The sequence below is a fragment of the Heteronotia binoei genome, chromosome 1, assembly GCF_032191835.1.
Source record: "Heteronotia binoei isolate CCM8104 ecotype False Entrance Well chromosome 1, APGP_CSIRO_Hbin_v1, whole genome shotgun sequence".
Classification (NCBI taxonomy): Eukaryota; Metazoa; Chordata; class Lepidosauria; order Squamata; family Gekkonidae; genus Heteronotia; species Heteronotia binoei.
Window position 1 is genome coordinate 25,702,554 of NC_083223.1, and position 26,251 is coordinate 25,728,804.

Consider the following 26,251-nt stretch of genomic DNA (forward strand, 5'->3'; position numbering starts at 1 on the left):
CAAAAAAGAGGGGGGGGGGAAACCCCGGGGCTCCTACAGCCGCTAGAAACAGCGAAACGGCCATGGGCCGTAGTGTCCATGGACTTCATAGTCGAGCTGCCATCCTCCCGGGGGAAAACAGTCATACTGGTGGTAGTGGACACGTTTTCAAAACAAGCCCACTTCATCCCCTGCAGCCAGTTACCCACAGCCAAGAAACTAGCAGCTTTATTTTTCGACCACGTGGCCAAACATCACTCCATCCCTGACAAGGTCATAAGTGACAGGGGTCCTCAGTTCGTTGCCACCTTCTGGCAGGAGTTTTGTAAATTATTAGGGATGGAACAGGGGCTAAGCTCTGCCTATCACCCCCAGACGGACGGACAGACGGAGAGAGTGAATGGGGTGCTAGAGCAGTACCTACGGTGCTTTGTAAGCCTACGCCAATCAGACTGGGTGGACCTCCTCCCCTTCGCAGAATACGCTTACAACAACAGCGCTCACAGTTCCACCAAAGCATCTCCCTTTGCAACAGTGTTTGGGTATGAGGGGAAGCCGATCCCCATGTTGCCAGGGGGGGAGGGATTGACGGGCTCAAGTTTTGAGCAATGGTGGCAAGGTCCCAGCCAATGTTGGCCAGCCATACAAGAAAACCTGAAGCTGGCCAAAGAGGCGTATAAAAGACAGTACGATAAAAGCCATGTGCCAGTCTGGGACTTGAAGGTGAGGGATTCTGTATTTCTGTCAACAAAAAACCTGCCTCTGACACAACCGTCTAGGAAGTTGGCTTTTAAGTTCCTAGGGCCATTTAAGATCAAGCGGGTAATCAACCCGGTGACAGTAGAGCTAGACCTCCCCCCTGCTCTTGGTAAAGTCCACCCTGTTTTTCATTGCAGCCTACTGCGCCGATCTCCGGAGCCGTCCAAGTGGCACTCACAAGATTCACCAACCCTCCCCTCAAAGGGGGAGTGCCGGAGCCTCTCAGGGCCCGAGTTGCTGAGCCATAAATGTGAACCGCCCTCCTCGCAAGCCCGCCCGGCAAAGGGGGGGGCCTAGGGGGGGCAGTATGTCAAGTCTGCTATGAATTACTCAATACCTGTATTAAGTTGGTTCTGAAGTGAAGGAGTCTGGGTACTGTACAGTGTACACCGATTGCTGCTAGCTCACTTTCCTGCCCCCTCACTAGATAGGCCTTTGTTGTGTAGTCTGCTTTGAAATGCTAACATGTGAATAAGATAATGGCGCCTTCCCAGCCTTGTTCTCTGTGGGAGGATGGGGTGTCAAGGCTTCGGCCGGGGAATGAAGGGAGTAGCATCCTAGTGCGAAAATGTGTTGCATAGATTACCCCCACCGTAGGAATTCCTTTGAACCATACCTTAAATGCTGGTTTAGTGCCTATGTATTTCAGTCCTTCAATCTCTGCCATGGTCTCTAGTTCTGTTTACAATAAACTTGTTACTCTGTTTCACCAAGAGACTCGTTATTGAATTCAGCCGACTTGACAATTGCCTCCCTCTGCAGAGCGACCCTGGACTGCCTTGGTGGTCTACTGTGCAATGTTGTCAAGGAAAATGTGGGTGAAGCCAAAATGCCTCATCTTCTGGTTCACAGAGTAGGCCAACCCATTTCAACTACAGACTTTCCACAAAGATTGTACCAAAACAGGGAAAGACTGCAAAGAAGCAGGGGGAAACCCCCCAAAGTGGAAAATGGCATGTGGCGCAGAGTGGTAAAGCTGCAATACTGCAGTCGGAGCCCTCTGCTCATGACTTGAGTTCGATTCCAGTGGAAGCTGTTTCATGTAGTCGGCTCCAGGCTGACTCAGCCTTCCATCCTTCCGAGGTCGGTAAAATGAGTGCCCAGCTTGCTGGGGGGAAAGTGTAGATGACTGGGGAAGGCAATGGCAAACCACCCCGTAAAAAGTCTGCCGTGAAAATGTTGTGAAAGCAACGTCACCCCAGAGTCAAAAACGACTGGTGCTTGCGCAGGGGACTACCTTTACCTTTGTTACAGAAAAGAGCTGTTCACAGACACATATCATGCCAAACACAGACAAGATTTTAGAAGCACAAGCCATAAGTTGAGAGTAATTGGGACCCTAAAACGGATAACATGCACTAATGCCAACCTGAGAAAGCTTGTTCTCCAGTACAGCATAACACTATTTCCCACCACCCCACCTGCAATTTGTGGCATACTTTTATGGTAGGTGGGGGGCAGTGTGAATGACCTATTTTGTTGTTGTCCTGACTCACTATGTGTAATCTGCCTACATTATGCCATCAGAGGCATGACATAGACACTAAGGCAGCATCAACAGATCAGAATCTCACGTTTCAACCCAGAATGATATCTGGAGAACCAAAGGCTGCTAGATTTTCCAAAAATTCACACAGCATGACTGGGGTCTCCAGTGCCTTAGAGACTGTCTGGCTGTTTTTTTTTTATCACATTTTATCCCATCCCTTTTCCTGCCTAGGGTGATGCAAACAATCTCCTCTATTTTACCCTCACAACAACCCCTTAAATTAGGGTAAGATAAGAGACAGTGTGATTGTGAGCTTCACGGCTAAGCGAGGATCATTTTATTCCTGTTTTCTCTTGTCCGCTCAGGAAAATCCAGAGGGTTAATGATCATGATAGCACAAAATCTAACAATGTGTAATCCTACTATCCTATAGCAGAAGGGTGAATTTCAATCCTAATATCTGAATTTGGAACTGAAACAGCAAAATACAGAAGATTCATGTATGATGGAATGAGTTTGTATGAGTGTGTTGTAGTGTAGTGGTTAAGAGTGTCAGACTAGGATCTGGGAGACTCAGGTTCAATTCCCCACTCTGCCATGGAGGGATGCTGAGGGACCTTGGACCAGTCACATACTCTCAGCCTAACCTACCTCACAGAGTTGTTGTGAGGTTATTGTGAGGCTAAAATGGAGGGAGAGGAGAATAATGTGAGCAGCTCTGGGACCCTGCTGGGGGAAAAGGTGTGTTATAAAGGAGGTAAAATAAAATAATGGAAAATAAGAAATCTCTTATTTTTCTAAGTTCTCAAGAAAGCCTCCTCATAACACATCCAGCCAGAAAAAGAAGGTGCTAATGTTTTAGAGTTTGCACATATCCCACAATACTCTGGACTGGTTTTGCTTTGGAAACACTACAATGAATCATGAAGCTTTTTTGTATTTATACAGTATGGCATTTGACACAGTTGAGCTTTATGGATTAGAATTTAATTTCCTGTTTTGCTTCTGTTCTCAATATATTTTCACTCTTGCCTCCAGCAACATAAAAAGCACAGCCCTGAAAGAAAGATATTGCTCTTTGAAAAGGAACAAACATAGAAATCAATAAGATTTCTTCAAACAGCCCCCTGTAAAGACATCCTGTGCTTCAGATTCTAATCTTATAAACTATGGATAGCATTTCAGGACTTTAGGCTAACACTGTATTATATAGCATTTATTGACTGTAGTAGCTTGATTAATGTTATTTTTTTCTTTATATATTTACATTTACTGGTGGGAGGGATGGTATTATAGAATTCTTTTTCTTAAAAAATCAATAGGTTCTGCAGCTGAACCATGGCAAACCAGAAGCCAGTTCTTCACATTTCCTTTGCAATTTGGCTGCTGGATTATTTGGAAACTCAGATTTGTGATAACCCAGTGAGACCTACTCAGAAAGGGTTGAAGCAATAAACAAAGAAGAAGAAGAAGATGAAGATGATGCTGAAGATGATGATATTGGATTTATATCCGCCCTCCACTCAGAGTCTCAGAGCGGCTCACAATCTCCTTTACCTTCCTCCCTCACAACAGACACCCTGTGAGGTGGGTGGGGCTGGAGAGGGCTCTCACAGCAGCTGCCCTTTCAAGGACAACCTCTGCCAGAGCTATGGCTGACCCAAGGCCATGCTAGCAGGTGCAAGTGGAGGAGTGGGGAATCAAACCTGGTTCTCCCAGATAAGAGTCCGCACACTTAACCACTACACCAAACTGGCTCTCCAGCAGGCAGTGACACCAGCAGGCAGTGAGGAAGGATGAAGAAGCTTTCAGACAAGTTTTGTACACCCCTCCCCCCCACAGCTGAAGAGCGTGATATTATATCTGTTGCATCAGGACTACAGGAATCATACACTTCTTTACACAGGATGATTAAAATCCAAAATGCCAACATTCCTTTTTGTAGACAGACATCTAATAAACCCCAAGTAATAACACATGGCTTTGCTTTCCACAATCAAATATAGTGGATGGTAGTGGAAATTAAATGGAGAGAATGGAACAAAAACCTGTGATGCTCAACCACAGTGAAAACATCTTACTGCATAAATGAATAAAAGCATACTTATCATTGCCAGTACAGCTCATAATATCCTTCTGTATCAGCAAGATTTCAACCCCTGACCTTTCAAACTTTATTCCACAGCACTGTGCATATGGCTCTAGGAGAAACTCTGGAAATGTAGCACAGTGACTATCAAATGACTTCTTTAGAAAATTTTCAGTAGTATAGTTGACCCACAATAAGGCCGACAACAGACGGGTGGGCTCAGGGCGGCATCAAGCTGCCCCAGAAGTTAGCTGGCCTGAAAAGGAGTGGTCAGGAGCCTCCAGATGGCCCACGACCTGCCCCCATAACAGGCTGCATGTGCCCTGGAGGAGTTTCCAGAGCGCTGTGTGCCTCTCAGCCGCTCTCCAGGCCGCTTTCCAGCCATCCAGGGAAGCACCTCAGAGCCACTTCAGAATTTAGGCACCACTTTATAAGTGGTGCCTTTCTGAAGCAGCTTTGATTCAGCCCCGGATGTGCTATGTGCGGGACGGGGACAGAAAGCAGATGCGCACGTGTGTATGCACTTTTTTGATCCATCTACCTCCCGTCCCTTGGACAGCTCAAACCACCCGTCTGCTATCACCCAAAGACTCCTGAGTTCTTGCTTTGACATGGTAAGTTTCTAATCCTTGCCGTTTACAGTACTGTTCTAACTGCCTCCATGTTATCCTAGAAAACACCATGTGAAGTAGGTTATGCAGAGAGAGAAAGAGAGACTGGCTCAAGTCATCCTGTGAGCTTCCATGGAAGAGTGGGGATATGAACCTGTGACTCCTGGATCCTAGTCTGACATTCTGATCACTGCATCATGCTGGAGAAAAGGGCAAAGCAGCTACACTAGATGGACCTAAAGTGCCAGGGTCTGAACACACAATACAAATAGCCAAGCACAACCCAAGGATCTCTCCCCTCCAATACCTGTGAAGAAACTGACAGAACAGAAACATGAAACTCTTCACAAACTAAGCAATGTATCCTCTAATAAACTATACCTCATTGCTCCCATAATGTCTGGGTATCTTGGGAGTTCCACAACAATACTGAAAAAAGAAGGGGAAATACACAGATACATAATAATGGAGATATGTGGGGAATAAAGTATTGGAGGTATGTAGGTTTATAGAGAACATGTCCACAATATTGACCTTGCCTGGGGCAGAAAAAGACACCTCCATTCAATAATATCTTAAACATAAAACTCAAAATAGTATCACAGCTGGAAAGTGGTCACTTGGGAATCCTGTCAAATTCCAACATGTGGCTAAAAACGCTGCAAGAGACACATCTGAGACTTCCTGCATAGAGTTGGAAAAACATGTAAACAGTTCTCTGAGAGCCCTCTAGTGGAAGTAGTCTTTATAACACGTTCATTTTAAAAGGCAGCTGATTGAACCAGATCCCTGTGTGAAAGCAGCTACTTTGATCAGCTGAAACTAGCAGATCAATTTTCAATACTTTATTTTACTTACTTAATTCATAGTCTGCCTTCTTCATGAAGACCCAAGGCGGATTATACAATTAAAACCAATGCAACCGGAGTAGAATATATACAATCAACAATAAAACAATGAGATTATAAATCTAGAGTGGTGTATTCTATAACTACATACAGTAAAATAGTATAATAGATACAACAAACAATGAAACAAAACTAGATTGCAAATCAGAGAGTGGAAGGAACTCAAAGCCTATTCCTGGGCATGTATATCTAGAAGGGAAGAGTTGAACAAGGCATGCTCCCAACTAAGTGTACATAAGAATGCTGTCTTAAATATAACTGGTCTCTTAATTTTTTTAGGTGAGTGCTGCCATTGAAATACACATAATAAAAATAGCTAACTATAAGCTGAAAAGAACAACAGATTAAAACTTCTATAATACAGCAATTAAGTGATTGCAAAATGATTATCAGCACTAGGTAAATAACTAACAGTGCAATCCTAAACAGAGTTGCAAAATCTAAACCCACTGAAGTCAATAGATTTAGAAGGGTTTAACTTTGTTGAGAACTGCCTGTAAAAATGTTGCACACAATGAGTGTTTTAAAAACTGCAACCACAGTGAGGCCAAAACAACTCAAAATAAAACTATGGATGGACTACTGAGCTGTATTCAGCCCCTTGAATTTGCCTCCATGGATCTAGCCTGCAGGCCTGGGGGACTCCCTACTCTGGCCTGGAGACAGAGATTAATCAGAAATCTGATAGGACAAAGGTAAATATAGCACATTCCCACTATCTCCAGCTGATGACTACTCCTAGATGGAATCTTTAAATTACCCCATACCAACTAATTCTGAACATGACTTGGTGAAGAAACAGACTGCAAGACTGTTCTTTCTGTTCCCAGAAGCCTGGAAGAGCTGCAAGGCTGTGCCAGGTCTCTGCCTGGCAATGCTATTCCTTTCCCAGGTGAGGACAGACTTCTCTTTGGGTAGTAACTGCTGCCACCAACAAATCTCAAAAAGTGTCTTCCATAGCTAGCAATCTATATCTACATTGCCATTTAAAGAAGTCACCTAAATGTCATACATATCTTCCATTTCATTCCTAACATGAGGATGATCTACTGCACTTATGTGTATTTGCACTTCAGGGATGAAGAAGTCACCCACTGCCCAGTACCATTCTTTAGAAAGCAAGGCCAAATAGGTTCGGTGTATTGTGATCTCTGTAATCAGGCTTTGGATATTCAAAATATATGAAGGTCTAGTGAACAAAAATAAAGAGAGTATGCGTGGTCTGTACAAGCATCGGACTGAGCGAGGATATATAGAAAAGGTGAAAACACCATAATATGCAAAACTGGAAACTCTACTCTTATTTCTAAGTGATGCTTAAATAAGATAGGCTAGAAATTCTTGTAGCTGCAGCATTTAAAAGTGTACTTCATTGCCTTGGTTCTCAAAGTGGGGACTTCTTCCACTGTCCCTAGGTAAAGATTTAGTCCATCACACCGTGTGAACAAAAAGCTTCTTCCTTGTGTCCTGAGAATTTATAATCTCCCACTGGGAATCTATTCCCCTCTAGGGTCACTTCTGATTTTCCTGCCTCAAGAGGAAGAAATGACTATCTAGCCTTTTGGCTGTCCCAGTCTGTCCCTCTGGGGGTGACATTCTAGCAAGGTATGAGATGTCAAACCTTTTGTTCTTACTTTGGCCAGAGCCATTTGTGCATCCAAGTTCCGTGCTTGGGAGAGAGACACAATCATTTCCTGTAGCACAGCAACCTCCAAGGTATGTGTAAAATCCTGCCTCCAATTATAACTATCCTTGCTGACAAGTTGGTAAAATGTGGTTTGGATCCTGTTACCGTTAGGTGGATCTGTAACTGGTTGACAGATCCCACCCAAAGAGTGCTTGTGAATGGTTCCTCATCCTCTTAGAGAGCAATGACAAGTGGAGTGCCTCAAGGATATGTCCTGGGACCTGTTTGGTTCAACATCTTTATCAATGATTTGGATGAAGGAATAGAGGGGATGCTTATTACATTTGCTGATGATACTAAATTGGGAGTTGCAAACACAGAAGAAGACAGAAACAGGATACAGGCTGTAAACAGACTGGAAAACTGGGCTAAAATCAATAAAATGAATTTTAACAGGGATAAATGTAAAGTTCTGCATTTAGGTAGGAAAAATCCAATGCATGATTATAGGATGGGGGAGACTTGTCTTGGCAGTAGTATATGCGAAAAGGATCTAGGGGTCTTAGTGGATCATACGCTGAACATGAATCGACAGTGTGATGCGGTGCCTAAAAAGGCAAATGCAATTTTGGGCTGTATCAACAGAAGTATAGTGTGCAGATCACGTGATGTGATGGTATCGCTTTACTCTGCTCTGGTAAGACCTCACCTGGAGTATTATGTTCAGTTTTGGGCACCACATTTTAAGGATATAGACAAGCTGGAACAGGCCCAGAGGAGGGCGACAAAGATTGTGAGGGGTCTGGAGACCAAGTCCTATGAGGAAAGGTTGAAGGAGCTGGGGATGTTTAGCCTGGAGAGGAGGTGGCTGAGAGGTCATATGAACACCATCTTCAAATACCTGAAGGGCTGTCATATAGAGGATGGTGTGGAATTGTTTTCTGTGGCCCTGGAAGGTAGGACCAGAACCAATGGGTTGAAATTAAATCAAAAGAGTTTCTGGCTCAACATTAGGAAGAACTTCCTGACCGTTAGAGCAATTCCTCAGTGGAACAGGCTTCCTCAGGAGGTGGTGGGCTCTCCTTCCTTGGAGGTTTTTAAACAGAGGCTAGATGGCCATCTGACAGCAATGAAGATCCTGTGAATTTAGGGGGAAGTGTTTGTGAGTTTCCTGCATTGTGCAGGGGGTTGAACTAGATGACCCTAGAGGTCCCTTCCAACTCTATGATTTTATAAATACCAGATCTCCATAGGGTATAGTGGCGTGCCCAGCAGATATTTCCCTCCCTATGGCTGGTTTCTGATAACCCAGAAGCAGGGGGAGGGGAACCCTTGCCCCCAACTAAGAATTGGCAACCCTAAGCAGGGCAGGGTTTAGAGAGGGGAGGGATTTCAATAGGGTATAATGCCATAGATTCCACCTTCGTCAGGTGAACTGATCTTTTGTTGCCTGGAGAACAGCTGTAATCCCAGAAGTCTCCAGGTACCATCTGGAAGTTGGCAACAATACAACTTCTCCATTCTGATCACTAGGTTTCAGGAAATTCTGAATTCCATGATCTTTAACAAAAATACAGCAAAAAGCAATCTTGCAGAGAAATAAATATATTTTAATTATTCTTTTTAATTGTAGGACACTTAAAAATGAGAACTGTAAAAAAAATATCTCAAGAGTTAACATTCATCTTTCACCTGCAGTAATGCTTCAGGTTAATTCGAAGCAAGCACATCTAAGTACTTCTCTCAATAAGGAATACAACTAATGGTCAACATAGGATCATGCCCCAAGGCTACCAATCTATATTTTCACAAGGACTACAACTCATAAATTATAAATTTATAATTCATAAATTATATTTGTGTCTGTAGTCAAATGCTACCTAGTACTCACTACGTTTCAAAAGATGGCAGTCTCATCTGTTCTAAGATGGTACCTATTGAGATGCCAGGTTGTATTAAGGGACTTTCTTAAAAGAACATGACTCCCAGCTCCCGCAAATAGCGCAGGAGTATTGGACCATAAGGAAGGCTGAGCGCAGAAGAATAGATGCTTTTGAGCTGTGGTGCTGGAGAAAACTCCTGAGAGTCCCTTGGACTGCAAGAAGATCGAATCAGTCAGTCCCAAAGGAAATCAACCCTGACTGTTCCCTGGAAGGTGAGATGCTGAAGCTGAAGCTCAAATACTTTGGCCACCAAATGAGAAGGGAGCGCTCACTGAAGAAGACTTTGATGCTGGGAAAGACAGAAGGCAAAAGTAGAACGGGATGGAAAAAGATGACACGGCTGGACAGCGTTACCGATATAATTAACACGAATTTGAGCAGACTTCAGAGGATGGTGGAAGACAGGAGGGCCTGGCGTAACTTGGTCCATGCAGTCACAAAGAGTTGGACTCGATGGGTCACAAAGAGTTGGACTCAGCCGTGTGACTGAACAACAAAAAATTCCAAAGAAACACTGGAATGCATTATGCATTTTTGTATCCTTTACAAACATTCTTTACACCAACCCTCCCCCTTTCTGACTGGTATATAAAAACTCTGATCTCTGTTCCCACTCGTGTCTAACAAAAGGAGTTTTGACTCTCAAAAGCTTACACCCTTATATTTATCTTGTTGGTCAAGAAGGTGCTTCTGGACTCAAATCTAACTGTTCCAAAGAAACTGTAGGACTTTTTGCAGTAATCATGACTCCTTAGGACTGCATTGATGCAGACTGAAAAGCAGATGATGGGTACAATATGTGGTCATAGAAGGAGATAAAAGAGGGAAGGGCATTCCGGGGTGAAGAGACTGTGGCCCTGGGGTGGACTGTGATAGCCTTGATGCAAGGGGATGGGGAAAAAACAAACTGGAAAGGTCTAGATTAAACACCTTAATGCTCTTTTCCTACCTTCTCCTCAGAACTAGAAAATGAATCATATAAAGTAAGCAAAAGCAGAATTTCAATAGAGGAATGTCCTACAAGTCATTTGGCTACAAAAGGGAAGGCAATCAGCAGCTGGTTCTACATAAATTCTAAGGATTAATATGATTCTTTCTTCCCCCAAATGCTTCCTGATAATTTTTAACACCCCTTTCAATGCAAGCCAGCATTCTTACCCCATGCCCACCATACATACTCTACATGTGGGAGGGCGAGATTGAGATATTAGCAGGCTAACAACTGCCCTGATCTGGTTAGTTCAGGCTAGCCCAATCTTGTCAGCTCTCAGAAGCTAAGCAGGTTTGGTCCTGGTTAGTACTTGGAAGGGAGAAGGCAATGCAGAGGTAGGCAATGGCAAACCACCTTCTTGAAAACCCTGTGGGAGGCTGCCATAAGTCAGCTGCAACTTGACAGCAATGCAGAGGCAGGTCCTGGTCAGTACTTGGAAGGGAGAATCATAGAATCATAGAGTTGGAAGGGATCTCCAGGGTCATCTAGTCCAACCCCCTGCACAATGCAGGAAATTCACAGATACCTCCCCCTAAATTCACAAGATCTTCATTGCTGTCAGATGGCCATCTAGCCTCTGTTTAAAAACCTCCAAGGATGGAGAGCCCACCACCTCCCAAAGAAGCCTGGTCCACTGAGGAGGTGCTTTAATGGTCAGGAAGTTCTTCCTAATGTTGAGCCAGAAACTCTTTTGATTTAATTTCAACCCACTGGTTCTGGTCCTACCTTCTGGAGCCACAGAAAACAATTCCACACCCTCCTCTAGATGACAGCCCTTCAAGTGATCATATCACCTCCTCCTCTCCAGGCTAAACATCCCCAGCTCCTTCAACCTTTCTTCATAGGACTTGGTCTCCAGACTCCTCACCATCTTCGTCACCCTCCTCTGGACCCATTCCAGCTTGTCTATATCCTTCTTAAAATGTGGTGCCCAAAACTGAACACAATACTCCAAGTGAGGTCTTCCCAGAGCAGAGTAAAGCGATACCATCACTTCACATGATCTGGACATTATACTTCTGTTGATACAGCTCAAAATTGCATTTGCCTTTTTAGCTACCACATCACACTATTGACTCATGTTCAGCGTATGGTCCACTAAGACCCCAAAGGCAATGCAGAGGCAGGCGATGCAAACAACCTCCTTGAAAACCCTGTGGGGCTTGCCATAAGTCAACTGCAACTTGACAGCAATTTCCACCCCTGGTGACTGGCAGCAAATTCATGGCCACACTGAAATACGAACCAATGATTTCAGGCTCCTATCTCGTGCTCTCAGTCACTGTTGGGTCTCCAACTCCTAATTATCGTGGACATAGATAATAGATTACATTTTTATCCTACCCTTCTTCCAAAAAACAGTGTGCTTGGTTCTTTCCTCCCCCATTTTATCCTTGCAATGACCCTGTGAGGTAAGCTAAACTGAGAGAAAACAACTTCTCCCCTTGATGGGAATGAACTTAAACCCATCTCCGTTGCTGAGTGTCCACCTACTTGAAAACCAGCAACCACAGTTTCCCACTACATGTGCATACTGCAATTTACACATGTGCACAATTATAATGTAATAAAGCCTTTATGTGTGTAGGAGTTTCATATTGTGCATAATTACCTTTAACTGTACACTATGAGCAGAAACTCATAAAAGCTGGAATATAAAATAACTACAAGGCCACAAAGCATTGGAAGTGAGAGGCACAGCCGCTGAGATAAGGTTACAAAAGGAACATTTAGTGTAAGGCCAGGCAACAATCCCCCCACTGAATTTTGATTATATTGTGAGGAGGTGGGGGAGAATAACTACTGTGCAACTTAACAAGAAGACTATAATCAGGGAAAATGAAAAAGAAATTTTTACTTTCAGAGGCAGCAACATCTCATCTAGCCCAGGATAACAAACAGAACACACAGTGCCTCCATTATGACAGACACAATTGAGGGCAATCCTGATCTTTTATTGGCCCTGCATCAACATGCCTCTGAGGGAAAAGGAAAAGCACCAGCATCACATGAGGCAGTGTTGTGTAATTCTACAGTCCACCCATCCTAAAGTTCTCCCCCCCTTCAAGTCACAACTGACTTATGGCAATCCCAAGGGAGTATCAAGGCAAGAGGCGTTCAGAGGTGGTTTGCCACTGCTGTCTCTAAGTTCTACAGAATAAAAAAAAATGGATTTGAGCACCTTCTTTGGAGCAATGGTACCCAGTTGAAGAAGAGCTAAGTACAAGTACAAGGAAAAGCATAGTGATGATAGGGGGTAATCAATTAGATCTGTTCTTCCTAATTAGCTAACTCCCCCCCCCCCACCAAGCCAGCGGGGCATACGGGTTAAGAGTATATGGAGAACCAGGTTTGATTCCCCACTCCTCCTCTACATGATGCCTGCTGGGTGACCTTGGACTAGTCTTTCTCTCAGCTCCACCTATCTCCCAAGTTGCCTATTGTGGAATGAGGAAGGGAAGGTGAAAGTAAGTCACGTAGAGACTCCTTAAGGTAGAGAAAAGTGGGGTATAAAAACCAACTATTCTTCTTTCCAGGGAATTTTTAAATAAGGAGACATTAATAATATTTGAGGGGAGTTTTTACATGGAGGGACATTACACAAGTGACTCACACACACACACACGCAATCTGAAGTGGTACAGCCCATTGTGCTGCCTCATGGTGGTAACAGTCTTTGCTGAGTGACCAACTGAGTGGCAATGCAGCTGGGAATGCAGCTGAAGCTTACTCCCACTATATAGTGCCCACAGGCACCTTTCCAGGTGCCCACCATGGACTTCAGGAGAGTAGGTGTCACCATTGTGGACCACTGATTGGCTGCCTTCAAACAAGTAAAGAAGCATTTCACCTGGATCCTCTCAACTGCTCAATGACGAAGGAGCCAGGACCTATAGATTAGCTGTGAAGCAATGGAGGCCAGGGACTGCAAGAGCAGTGTAGCCTATCAGGTAGGGAGGAGAGGGAGCTGTGGGGAACAGCGGCAAAGCTAGGATCAAGCTGATACTTGACTCCTGCTTTGTTCAACTGCTTCAGACCAACACAGCTGCCCGCTTGGATCAATCTTCACTTTGTTTATCTATCCCTGGTTTTCTCTCTGTGTGTTTTTATCCTCCCTTTTCCTTGTTGCTCAAATCCTGTGTGCATGTGTTTTATCTCTCACCCCAGGTTTCCCTTTTAGTGTTTTATCCTCTCTTTCCCCTCCTTGGATATCTTATGTGCTTCTGTGCATGCATGTGCGCATGGCCCTGCCTCCTGAGACCCAGTATGATGTAGTGATTAAAAACAGAGGACTCTATTCTGGATAACCAGGTTCAATTCTCCACTCCTCTACATAAAGCCTGCTGGGTGACCTTGGGCCAGTCACAATTCACAGAACCTCTCAGTCCCACCTACCTCACAAAGTGCCTGTTCTGGGAAGAGGAAGGGAAGGCGATTGTAAGTCACTTTGAGACTCCTTAAGGTAGAGAAAGGCAGGATATGAAACCCTACTTGTCTTCTCCTATGGCAGCCATATTGTGCTTAGCTCTGTATCCTGTGGCAGACATTTTGTAGTGGGGCCTGCCACCCTGCCTCAAAATTCCAAAGAGATCCACAGGCTGTAAAAGTTTAGGGACCTCTGAGAGAGTCCATCAGTCTTGGCAATTGCAGTGGTGGGGATGGTCTCCACAAAGGGTATTGGTCTCTTTTCCTCACTCTATGCATCACCTTATCTTCCCTCTGCTAAACAGTAGGGATAGGCAACAATGCTTGTTCACTCACCTTCCCAAGTAAACAGTACTGTTACTAAGTAACAGGGAAAAGAGTGAGTGAGTGGCAGCAGCTATTCCTAATAGCACATCTATTGCATGCCTGTTCAGTCAACTGGTGGCCTCAAAATCTGGGGAGAGGAAAGGAATAAGGATCCATTAACTAAGAAAGAATCAGACCTGCAGCACAAGAGAGGTTCCAATCTGATAACATCATGCCCATGGTCTCCCAAAACATGGCTGACAGCCAAGTCTGATGCCTCCTGCCTTTGCATATCAGTCTGGACAATATTTTGGTTTATGGATCATAACCTGACTCAGGATACACCAAAGCAACTATAGGTGTCAGGAAAGTGTTCCTGCCCTGCTCTTCTGGTTCTAGGGTTGCGTGAACATCAGGTTTCAGCCGCATGTGGTTGTTCCAACATTGCATCACTTTCTTCCTGTATTGTATACCTAATTGCTTTGGATTGTATTGCTCAGCCTCACTAGCTTTGCACACAAATGTTGCTTATGCAGCCAGGACACTTATTAGGTTGGCATTCTCTACCAGGATTTCTCCTCCAGGCTGACTGGCCTTGAAGGAATTTAAAATAGTTTGCTGGGAGACAACTGGATGGTAAAAAGTTTGAACAGACGTTAAGCAGGGATATTTATTTATTTTATTTGGTGACTTCTATCCCGCCCTTCCCATAAGTGGCTCAGGGCGGCTTACAACAACAATAAAACAATAAAACAGTAAAATCAGAGCAAGTTATTACCTCTAAAATCAGACAATTAAAACCTAAAAACCTTAAAATTAAACATTAAACTATACAGTATAAAAAGATGACAATTTGAATTAGGGGGAAAAAACAGAGGAATAGAATAACAGTCATCCATGAATACAGTGAATTAATACCTTTGCAAACAGCTCCACAAAACAGAGGAGTTTGCGGAAGATGGCTTCAAGATAGCATCACAATCAGGGCCAGGAGGTGAAGAAATCACACATGTTCATGTATAAGTGAGTACATCTAAGTCCTGCGTGGTCTTAGAACATCTTATCTAGAACTGAAGACATAAGCTATTCCTCCCTGCTTGCCCTATCTGAAAGAAAACCCAATGAAAGTAATAACAACTGTGGTACTTTACCCGTGTCCACCATGGTGGATGCTGGTGAAACAAACGCATTTACTGAACAGGAACAATCACTGTTTCTCTCAGTGCTGGGATGCACCAGAAAACTTTTTTCAGTGATAGTACATGATATGTCCAGCAAGCTGCTCTCTTCTGTCTGGTAACTCTTCTGACTGGTAACTTCTGGCTGGTGACTTCCTTCCATAATACCTTTGTGGCAAAGAGAACATATGGCAAAGAAACATCAATGAATTGCAAATATTTTTTCAACAAAGCTGATATCTATAGCAAAACCAAAATGGCAGAGTGTAATGCAACACAGATTAATTCTGTTTGGCAAGAGGGGTGATAAAATCCTGCAAACCTCTGGTATGTTCATCAAAACTTAACCTCTCTCACACGCATGACTGAAAACAGAACTATGAGCCAGACCAGAGGGGGCCTTGTGTGAGCAGAAGAGGTGGTTCCATCTGAGCTGAACTGCATTCTGTGCTGTGCCCAACATCCCTCCAACCTTCATGTAAGTATGTTCACAAGTTCAGCTCATGTCTTGTTCACCAGTCGCAAACAGGGAGCCAATTTTTGATGGGCTGTTGGTTGATTGGTTGGTGGCTGTTCGGCAGATGGGTTTGACTATTCCTTCCTAACAGTACTGCAACTGGCTTTTCAACACGTGCATTCCTATACAGAATAACAAACTTCTGCAGTTCTACTTCCCCTGTCCTTGTTTTGCCACTGTTCTGCTCGGCAAGCAATTGCTGAAATATACAGTCCAATCACTCCAAAATCACGATCCATGATCAGCTAATAAAAACAACAACCATGTGTGCTGTACATTGGATTCAATAGACTTCCTACAATTAATAATAACATTATTAAAATACTAAACCAATTGTTTCCTTATTAAGCATGCCAGTATGCAAAACCTTGTCCCTTAAAGGTGGTTTCATTAAAACAGTCAGCAAGAAGAACAGAAACATAAAAATAATTGGATCTGCCTAAGTATTTGGATATAATTGGAGCGATACCAGACTGACAAGGACAGAGACGTTGTGCAAATGGGGTATATACATCTCTTCCTTTGTCACACTGGCAGGGGACCAGGAAGGGCCTTCTACTGGCTGCCACCCCTCTGGTAAGGGTCTGTCTGGGAGGGCCCAGAGCACCCATCCAACCCCTGTATCTTCCTTCTTAGCAAGTACCTTTTAACCATGACTGAAGAGATGTGAGGACTCAGGCAGTATAACAGTAACAAGAAGTGGTTTTCATTATTAGAGCAACAGTGAAAGATAGAAACAGTAAAGGTGATGCAAAAAAATAACAGCCCTGATATGACTAACTAAATGTTCCCTTCCTCTAATGCCAACAGACTGACCACGTCCTTGCATGAGGATCTCTTCCTGCTGCACCCTTGTTCCAGCCCAGCCTTTCCAAAGAAAACACTTCCCTGTCTGTAGCTAGCCTTCTAATACTTTCCTCTCTCCCTCTGGGCAAGTTTTCCCTCCAAAACTGCTGCCCACCTAATCAGAGGGACAGAAAGAAGCCTGGGAAATCTAGGCCTGGTTACTACTCTAACACAAGCTTCCCTGGAGCTTGAAGGCTACGCTAGGACTAGGATCATGACACCCTTCAAGAAGGGCAGATGGGAGAACGTTAAAATGGGATAAGGTAAAAGCTCTATGATCCTCTCTATAAATAAAAGCCTTGTGGGGTGGCCAAATCCAGGTCTCCCATTGGCTGAGGGGTGCACTCCATAAACCACTGGGTCCATCAAGGCTCAGTCAGCATCTCTGGCCTCTCATTGGCTGACTCCCCTGCTCCCGCCTAGGCCTGGGGATGTTGAATAAACCACCAAACAGTCGTACCTCAGAGACAATCTCCAGCTCTTCTCTGTGTTCTCTCTGTTAACCAACCACACAAAAAACGTCGCCAGCAACAGACCTCTGCTGCCCCATCAATGGCACAGACAGCCTCCCAGAACACGCAGCCTCTGAAGGCTGCTGGAATAGCCAGGGAGCTGCCACCACTGCCTTAATGTGACTAGGCAGCTCCTGATCCCATCAGGAGCATTTCCTCAGCAACAATGGCCTCTTCTCCATCACTCCCTCTGTCCCTTCTTCCCTCAGCCTCGCCTCAATACAAATGAGGATTGGGCCACTGGGGAACTACTAGCCAAAGGCTGTTACTAGGCAACCAAGGTTGCTTCTGTCAGTAAAGGGAGAGGCCTCAGGTGAATAGAATGCCATAGAGTCCACTCTCCAAAGCAGTTATTTTCTCCAGGGGGCGAGAGATCTGTTGTCTGGAGTTCAATTGTGATCCCAGGAGATCTTCAAGCTCCACCTGGAGGTTGGCTACCCTCTGCCTGGCTGCTTGCTACTGCTGCTGGGAAGGAGATAAGGTTGCCAGATCTGGGTTGGGAAATTCCTGGAGATTTGAGGGGTGGAGCCTGGTGGGGTTTGAGGAGGGGCGGGGTCTCAGACAGTTACAATGTTATAGACTCCACCCACCAAACCAGCTATTTCCTCCTGGGGAACCATTGTTCCCAATCTCCAGGTGAGGGCTGGAAATCACTCAGAATTACAGCTGCTCTCCAGATAGCAAAGATCAGCTCCCTTGGAGAAAACAGCTGCTTTGCAGGGTGGAGTCTGTGTCATTATACCCTGCTGAGGTAGCTTCCTTCCTGTTTTGGTCCACATTGTGAAGAAAGACTGTACTTTTCCGAGGTAGAGGCTGGGGTGGGGGCGGGGAGATGGAAAGCTGAAGTCAGATTGCTTCCCCTACAGAAAACTGCCACCTTGAACCACATACTATATGGCAGGGGTGGCCAACAGTAGCTCTCCAGATGTTTTTTGCCTACAACTCCCATCAGCCCCAGTCAACGTGGCCAATGGCTGGGGCTGATGGGAGTTGTAGGCAAAAAACATCTGGAGAGCTACCGTTGGCCGCCCCTGCTATATGGTATACCATAACACAACCAATCCAGGCATAAAGCCCCTGGAACATGCCACAAGCTCACGCTGATGCTAAACGCTGCAAAGGTGGCAAAAATGCATTGTAACAAAAGGAATGCTGATCTTCAGCGTCTGTGTGACCGTTGTCATGCCCCTCTGCACTCCCCATAATTATTCTTCCTTACCTCCATTCTGGTCCTCTTTCAGGCCTTTGAGCTACCAGAGACACAGGGACACACAAACACACATGCGGGGGGAAGGGGAGCCAGCATCTGTTTCAGCTATAAGGTTGTTGGGAAGACATCAAGGGGGGGGGGGTAGCAAAGGCCAAGGATTGGTGGGTGGGCGGGAAGACAGCAAAGGTGGTGTGAGTGAATGTCACAGGTCAGGAGAGTAGTGACATGTTAAGGGTGCAGGGAAAAGGTGGTTGAGAGGAAAAGGTGGTTGTGGGGTGGGTGGTAGTTGGAGGGGGTTTGTGGTTGGAAAGACAACAAGGGTGGGTGGGAGTGAATGCCTTCACTTGGTTGGGTGGGTGGAAAGACAGCAAGGATGAGAGGGCAGAGTCTCTTTCTAGAGTCCATTGTAATTTCCCCCACAATGGGCCTTATTCCTAGTATCATCTAAATCAGTAATAAATAAAAGTTGTGGGTTTTTAAAAAAATCCTACCATTGTGTTCATCTAAGCTATTAATGGCTGCCAGAGACATTAATGGTTACCTCAAAGACATTAATGGTTGCCATCTGTTAGGATCAACAGTGATTTTGCACACGGGCAGTTGTGCAAAAAACCCAGTGCAAACCCAGATCAGCAGTGTTTTTGCGTATGTGCAACTCTGCAAAACTCCCAGTACAACCTTTTCAGGCATTCAAGTTATTTGGCACCAAACTGAACAGACCCAGTGATAGCTCAGGTCTGTTCAAAACAGTAAAATGTAGCAAGTTCAACTCTTGAACATCTTTGCCACAAAATCTGCATCATCTTTGCCTTTCTAATCAGCTTTTTAGGTGGTAGAGAGGACTTCAGAAAAAAGAGGGATGCAGGAATGACTCACTCTACAAACAGAGCTCCGCTCACATTAGCTGTTTTTCTGTCAGCTGTTTTTCCAAGAAAGGAAATTAAAGATTCACAGCCAAAAGGTTGCATTTTAGCTGCTCAGCAATATGATTTAATCACATGCTAATAGTTCTGCTTAATAACTAACAACACAGCAAGAACATGCAAATTTAGGCTTCAGATTGTGAGGTGGAATACCTGTTTTAATTGCTATTGTTGAATTGCTCTTGTAATCTGCCCTGAGCCTGCTTCCGGGGAGGGTGGAATATAAATTTGAAGAAATAAAATAAATGGTAGAAAGGCAAATCACAAATCTCCAAAATAACCAGTTAATCAACCCACTAAAAGAGATCTGGTTTTGATACCTTCTTAAACTCTAATCCTGCTTCACCCCTTAAAAACTTTGCAGAAGCCATATTCTTGTGTCAAATTAAATAATACTATCTTTGTTGTTTTTTAAAGCATGCTTTTATCCGTCAATTCAGTGAACAAACCACCTCTAGCCAGCACAATAAAGGTTGTATGAATCAGCAAAGCATGCTTGGACAGAAAGGGATTAAAAACTATTGGCTTAGATTAGCAAAGCAGCTAATTTAGTGGGAATCTAACTAGGGACTGCTGTTTGGAACAGCACATTTCATCCGTAGAGAACATGCAAACAGAGTACAGACATTACAGCTATTCCTCTGGGCAGCTGCCAAAGACAAACTTGCTCTGACGACACCTGTCACACAACTACCCCTTCTAAGAAATCCAGTTAAGCTCTTTGGAATGAAATAAACAGATTGAGTCAATCTTATCTGTTATGATGTTAGAAACAGTGTGGCCTTTCCAAAGTATGATAGGTTTCAGGTCAACTACAAGCCCTTTCCTTTATCAAGTTGGAACACCATCAGCTTCTGGAATATGTCAGAATTACATCACCACAAAGCACTTCAGAGCAGCAAACAATCCACCAAAAGCAGGCTTTCACAATTCCAATTTGCAGCTCGAGCCAAGCTGTCAAATTCTGGAAAAGCCAGGCCACCTGTTTACACTGCACTCTTGACACAGGCATGTTTTGACATGAAAAGGCCAATGCATCTGACAAATAACCCCACAAAAAACAGATAACACAGATAAATGTAGATATGGTGGGACTGGCAGAGCTTTCCTGAGGCATAAATCCCTTCCTAGATTATCCAAGATGCACAACAAAGAAAGGACACACATAGAGCACTTCAGTTCTAAAGTCTGCACTAAAACCTACTCATGTCACAAAGCTACCAGGTTAATAATATCATTCTCCTTTATGATCCCACTTGGATCAAGCAAAGCCTAGAACAGGGTTCCCTAAACTTTTTGAACCTGTGGGCATCTTTAGAATTCTGACACAGGGTGGTGGGCACAACCACAAAACGGTCACCACAGGAGACAGCACCACACACAGAGAGAGAAAAAAGAAACACAAGTGCAGAAACATGAAGAATACTCTAAAAAATCCACTGGGAAAAAGAAGAGTGAGATAGAAAAACAGCAACATTTCAGTGGCAACTGCCATCAAAACAACATTATGGCCAATCAGAAGTCCCACTTGGCCTCACCAACATTTTAAAAACACTTGGTGGATACCAGCACAAGGTGATGTGGGGCCTCATATTGGGGATGTCCAGCCAAGATCATATAGCTGGAGGGATATCCAGGGTCATCTAGTCCAACCTCCTGCAAAATACAGGAAATTCACAAATACCTCCCCCCACATCTAGTTACCCTGGCTCCAAGCCTAAAAGATGTCAAGCATCAAAGCCCATGGGCCCAAATACACAGCTGTCAGCTGTTTTACCAAAGAAAAGAAATTAAAGATACACAGCCAAAAGGTTGCATGTAGCTGCCCAGTAACACAATTTAATACAATTATTGATTCTTCTATGGTACATTCCTATGCAATGGGCTTAAACTGGAGTATCTCTTCATAGAAGCCATAACCAAGATTTAAACATGTCTACTAAAAAAAGTAATTCAAGTTGTAATGTATTTACAAGCTAGATAAAACCTGTGTGGTGATTGGAGAATCAAGCTAGAAGTAAGGGGAGAGCCAGATTCAAATCCTTCCTTACTCTATATATATTTAAAAAAAAGCTCTGCAGGTGATCCTGAGTCAATCTTGTAGTCATAGCTTAGTCTAATTTACAGGGTTGTTAATATTAACAACAACAACAACAATTCATTGTTGCTAGAAGCACAGTAATAAAGTCTACATAACTGTTGGAAGAAATTTCAGGCTGGAACAGGAAATGTAAGACCATTAACCTTTTGTTTTCCAAAGTCGTGTATGTCTGTGGCATTTTGAAATTTCCTCTACTAATGACCATAATGACAACTGTTCCTGTTGTGTCCTAGGCTCAAATGGGAGAACTGTTACTTTTGGAGGGAACTGTTACTTTTGGAGGGAAGCTGAACAAGCCAAAGCTTGTACTCCACACCAGGGTTCCAGAGAAGGCCTAAGCGTGCCCAATCAGGGGAAGGATTGAAACATAAGTAGCCAATCAACATCTAGGCTCATACTGTACCCTGATAGGCCCTTAGGGCCCTGTAAATAGCCAATCCATGTACATAGTTAAGGACCAATCAGAAGGGGGCAAGAATTGTATAAAGGAGCGGGAAGTTTGAATAGAGCTCAGTCTGTGTTCCTGAAGTAAAGCTTGCTGAAATCACTCTCCGACTCTGGTCTCTTACTGCGCCAATCCCAGTACTTTACAGTTCCACTATTGATTTAGTGCAACCTTGCATCAGGCTTTTCACCATACATCCTTGAAAGAACATATATGTGTACACACATACACCATAGTGCTTAATCACTTCCCCTATGCTGCTGCCTCACATCAGTTTCTGTGATTTCTATCCTCAATCAGCACCAGAGACACTTTAGCCTCCACACTTTGTATAGCTCAGGAGTCCCCAACCTTTTTTGAGCCAGTGGACACCACTGGAATTCTGACACAAGCTGGTGGGCGCAACCATAAAATGTGCCTTAAAATGACTGCCAAAGAAGGTGGAACCAGTCACAAAATGGCTATCATAGCTGACTGTCAGTCGCACAGTGAAGAGCCCTGTGCTGTGGTGGGGTCCCAAAATCTCCTCAAGATCTCTGGACCGAAAGACACTTGACTGTCTACCACCAGAGCCAGAGCGTTCTCAGTAATAGCTCCGGCTCTGTGGAATGCCTTACCTGAAAACATCAGGGACCTGCGGGACCTGCCACAGTTCCGCAGGGCCTGTAACACCGAGTTATGTAAACTTGCCTTTAGAGGCTGAAGGGAGGTAGCTATTACCCTACAGCACCAATAATCCCACTGAACCACCATAAGTGAAGCAACATCATTCAGAGCAATTAGAAACGCACATCTTGGTCTTAAATGATTGTAAACTGAATTGGTTGATTTTATTGTGTAATCTGTTTTTAATGTTTTATATGGTTAATTTGCTGTTGTTAGCCGCCCTGAGCCAGCCAGGGAAGGGTGGGATATAAATCTGATAAAATAATAAAATAAAAAAGCAACTTTTTGAAAAATCTGCACAGCTGATCAGATATCCAGTGACCTATAAGAAGCCCTATTGGGTAAAAGCCCTATTGGCTTTGCCTACTTTCTAAAACCACCTGGCAGGCTACCAGGAAAGGTATCAGCAATGGTGCCCACAGGCACCACACTGGGAATTCCTAGTATAGTCAGTCTTCCAGTTTCCCAAAATAACTCATCTCTCACCCCCACCTCCCCATCCTTACTCACTGAGGAATAATTCCTCATTTAAAAAAAAAAACCTTAATTTTTTTTTGCCAGAGAAGGGGAAAAATCAGAAAAAAGCATTTCCAAATGGTCTTTGTCTCCAACACTGTATCTATTCTGATTAAAATTCTGAATAAAACTAAGTTGGTCTTAAAGGTGCAATCGACTCCTATTTTGTTCTACTACTTCAGACCAACACGGCTGCCTACTTGGATCTATTTATTAACAGTTTACACTGTGCTACAGCAATGATGCGCAACTTGATTTTTCTGTGAAGATAATCCATTTGCAAATGGCATTTATAAATGACTGGAAATGGTATTTACACTGTGCTGCTGCAATAATGTGCAACTTGATTTTCCTGTGAGGACACGTAATCCATTTGCAAATGCTACTTATATTGTGTGATTGCAATAATGTACATGATTCTCCTGTCTGGACAAAATAATCCATTTGAAAATGATATTTACAGATATGATTGCAAAACATGTTTATATTGCACTATTGTAATAACATGCAACTTGATTTTCTTGCCTAGACAAGGTAATCCATGTGATGGTACCTGGGTTTTTTTTGGCCACTGTGTGACACAGTGTTGGACTGGATGGGCCATTGGCCTGATTCAACGTGTTCATGTCTAAGGATTGCTCTAATACAGAGGAGGGGGGGAGCACAACCATCATCATGCACAGATGCAGTCTTTCTGAAAATAATAAGGAACATTACAACACTAAGATTCCCCTTCTGTTAGAGATCAGCAGGTTATGCCAACAAATTGCTATTCTCTCACTTTACACGCACCCAGCACACCCCATCTGCTGAGATGCAGACATAGGGGTTGGACTAGATGACCCTGGAGGTCCCTTCCAACTCTATGATTCTATACTGATCTATGTTAAGGCAAAATTTCAGAGGGTTTTTAATAAAAACAGTAAATAGTAGGGTTGCCAAATCTGGATGGGAATATTCCTGGAGATTTTGGGTGTGCAGCGGGGCGGAGTTTGGGGAGGGGAGGGACCTCGGTTGAGTCTAATCCCATAGAGCTATGTTCTCCAGAGGAATTGAGCTCTTGTAGGCTGGAGATATAGGCTGGAGCTATTTTCTCCAGAGGTATTGTAGGCTAGAGACATCTCCACGAGCTCTCTCGGCCCCGCCTGGAGGATGGCAACCCAACCTTGGCTGTTTTCCTTGGGAAGATCTACTAGAAACCCAGCAACACTGCACCCTCTTTCCAAACCCAGTTCTTTCCTGCGTGTTTGTAACTCAGGATGTGCCACTGAAAACGAGAAATCCTGCAAAATTCCAGTAAAGATTCCAGAAAGTAACAAGAGATTCCCCCCCCCACACACCGCATGACATTCTCTTCTTCGCAGACGCGACTCACAACTTTACCTAAACGATCACTCTCTCATTCTGTGCCTCCGCGCTGGCCCGGAAGCTTTGGTCGAGACTCTCGGAATTCACAGATATGCTTTTTGCTTGCAAACCGGATTTCCTGGTAATGTCTGAAGCTTTGACTTAGAGGAGGGAAAGTTGATCGCTGTTCACTGGAGGCAGTATAAAAATCGTCGCAACCGCAAATGATCTGCCAGCATTATATTCTCCTCAAAGGAAAACCAAAGAAAAAAGTTCCCAGGTTTCTTTTCAAAATGGGGGTAGGAGTTTGTGTATGCCGTGGAAGATAGGAATACCTTGCTTTCTTGCTAACTCGATTAACCTGGATGAAGCCGAAGACATTACAGCCATTTTGGTTCAGGGCAAGCAGAGAAGGCGGGAGGGAGAAGAGACTGAAATTGAAACAGGTCTTGAAATTTTTGCTTTGTAAGTGTATAAATGATTTTAGCAAACTCTGGGACTCCCCATCCACTATGCGTGGCTTACACTACTCAATGAGTGTATTTTTATTGATATGAATTTTACACCATTATCACTTTCCCTCCTCATACTCCTACATAAAATGACTTTCTAGGATCCACTCATAGCATGTGAAAAAGTAGACTCTAAACTTATGCTGGATAACAATTCTGTTAGTCTTTAGGATGTCACTCCATGAGGCTTCTGAAATTCTTGAAACACTCGTAAGAAGTCTGACCAATATGACCCTTTTAACTGGAGATGCCAGGGGCTGAACCTGGAACCTTCTACATCATGGAAAGCAGATGCTTTCCTCTGACCCACAGCTCCTCCCCTGTAGTTCCTAGGGTTGCCAGTCTCCAGGTAGGGCCTGGAGATCTCCCACTTTTACATAATCTCCAGCTGGCAGAGTTCAGCTTCCCTGGAGAAAATGGCTGCTTTAAAGGGTGGATTCTGTGGCATTGTATCAGTCCCCTTTTAAAGCTGTTTATTCTTGTGGCCATCACTACATCCTCTGGCAGTGAATTCCACATTTCTACTGCATCTGCTCCATTTTGTCCACATCCTTTTTGAAGTGAGGCCTCCAGAACTGCACATAGTACTCCAGGTGCAGCCTGATCAATGCAGTTATAGTAGGACTATTCGTTCTTGTGATTTGGATGTTGTACCTCTGTTGATACACCCCAAGACTGCATTAGCCTTTTTTGCTGTTGCATCACACTGACTGCTCATATTTAGCTTACAGTCCACCTGTTCCCCAAGACTGCTACCCAGAAGCGTGTCTCCCATCCAGTCCCATTCAGTGTGCGTACTTCTAATTTGTGTTACCAGATGTAGAACTCTGCACTTATCCTTGTTGAATTGTATCTTATTCACATCCATCTACTTTTCTAGTGTGTTCAGATCTTGTTGAATTCTCTTATCTTCTGGGGTGCTTGCTGTTCCTCCCAATTTGGTGTCATCTGTAAAGTTGAGGAGTAGCCCCTCTATACTCTCTCATCCAGATAATTTATTACAATATTGAAAAGTACAGGTCTTGTGGCACTCCACTCCTTGACTGCTTCTCATTGCCCTGTCCTTCTTGCAGCTGCTGCTGTAAAATGAAAACCTTCCTGTGAGAGAGCTAACCCCTCAAAAGAGCCAGTGTGGTGAAGCAGTTAGTATTCTGGGCTGGTATCAGGGGGACCTGAATTCAAATCTCCACACTGTCGTGAAGCATGCTGGGTTCCACTTGGGCCAGTCATGCCCTCTCAGCCTTTCTTCAAAAGGTTGTTGTGAGGATAAAATGAGGAAGAGATAAATTTGATAAATCCCACAGCCAAATGCCTATAATGGAAGCAGACAAAGATGTACAGGGTGCCTCA

The 26,251-nt window shown here is 44.0% G+C and overlaps 1 protein-coding gene across 2 annotated transcripts in view; it reads right to left on the reverse strand.

Annotated features, from left to right (window-relative positions):
- The window catches only part of SHLD1 (shieldin complex subunit 1), a 51,566-nt gene extending 27,084 nt beyond the window's left edge, over positions 1-24,482 (reverse strand). For both annotated transcript variants that reach the window (XM_060257929.1, XM_060257921.1), the window contains exons 1-2: positions 24,426-24,482; positions 15,280-15,474 (exon numbers count right to left, since the gene is read on the reverse strand). In XM_060257929.1, the coding sequence (XP_060113912.1) occupies positions 15,280-15,469 (190 nt within the window). In that variant the 5' untranslated portion in view covers positions 15,470-15,474; positions 24,426-24,482. The remainder of the gene's footprint in view (positions 1-15,279; positions 15,475-24,425) is intronic.
- Between the last annotated feature and the right edge of the window lie 1,769 nt (positions 24,483-26,251).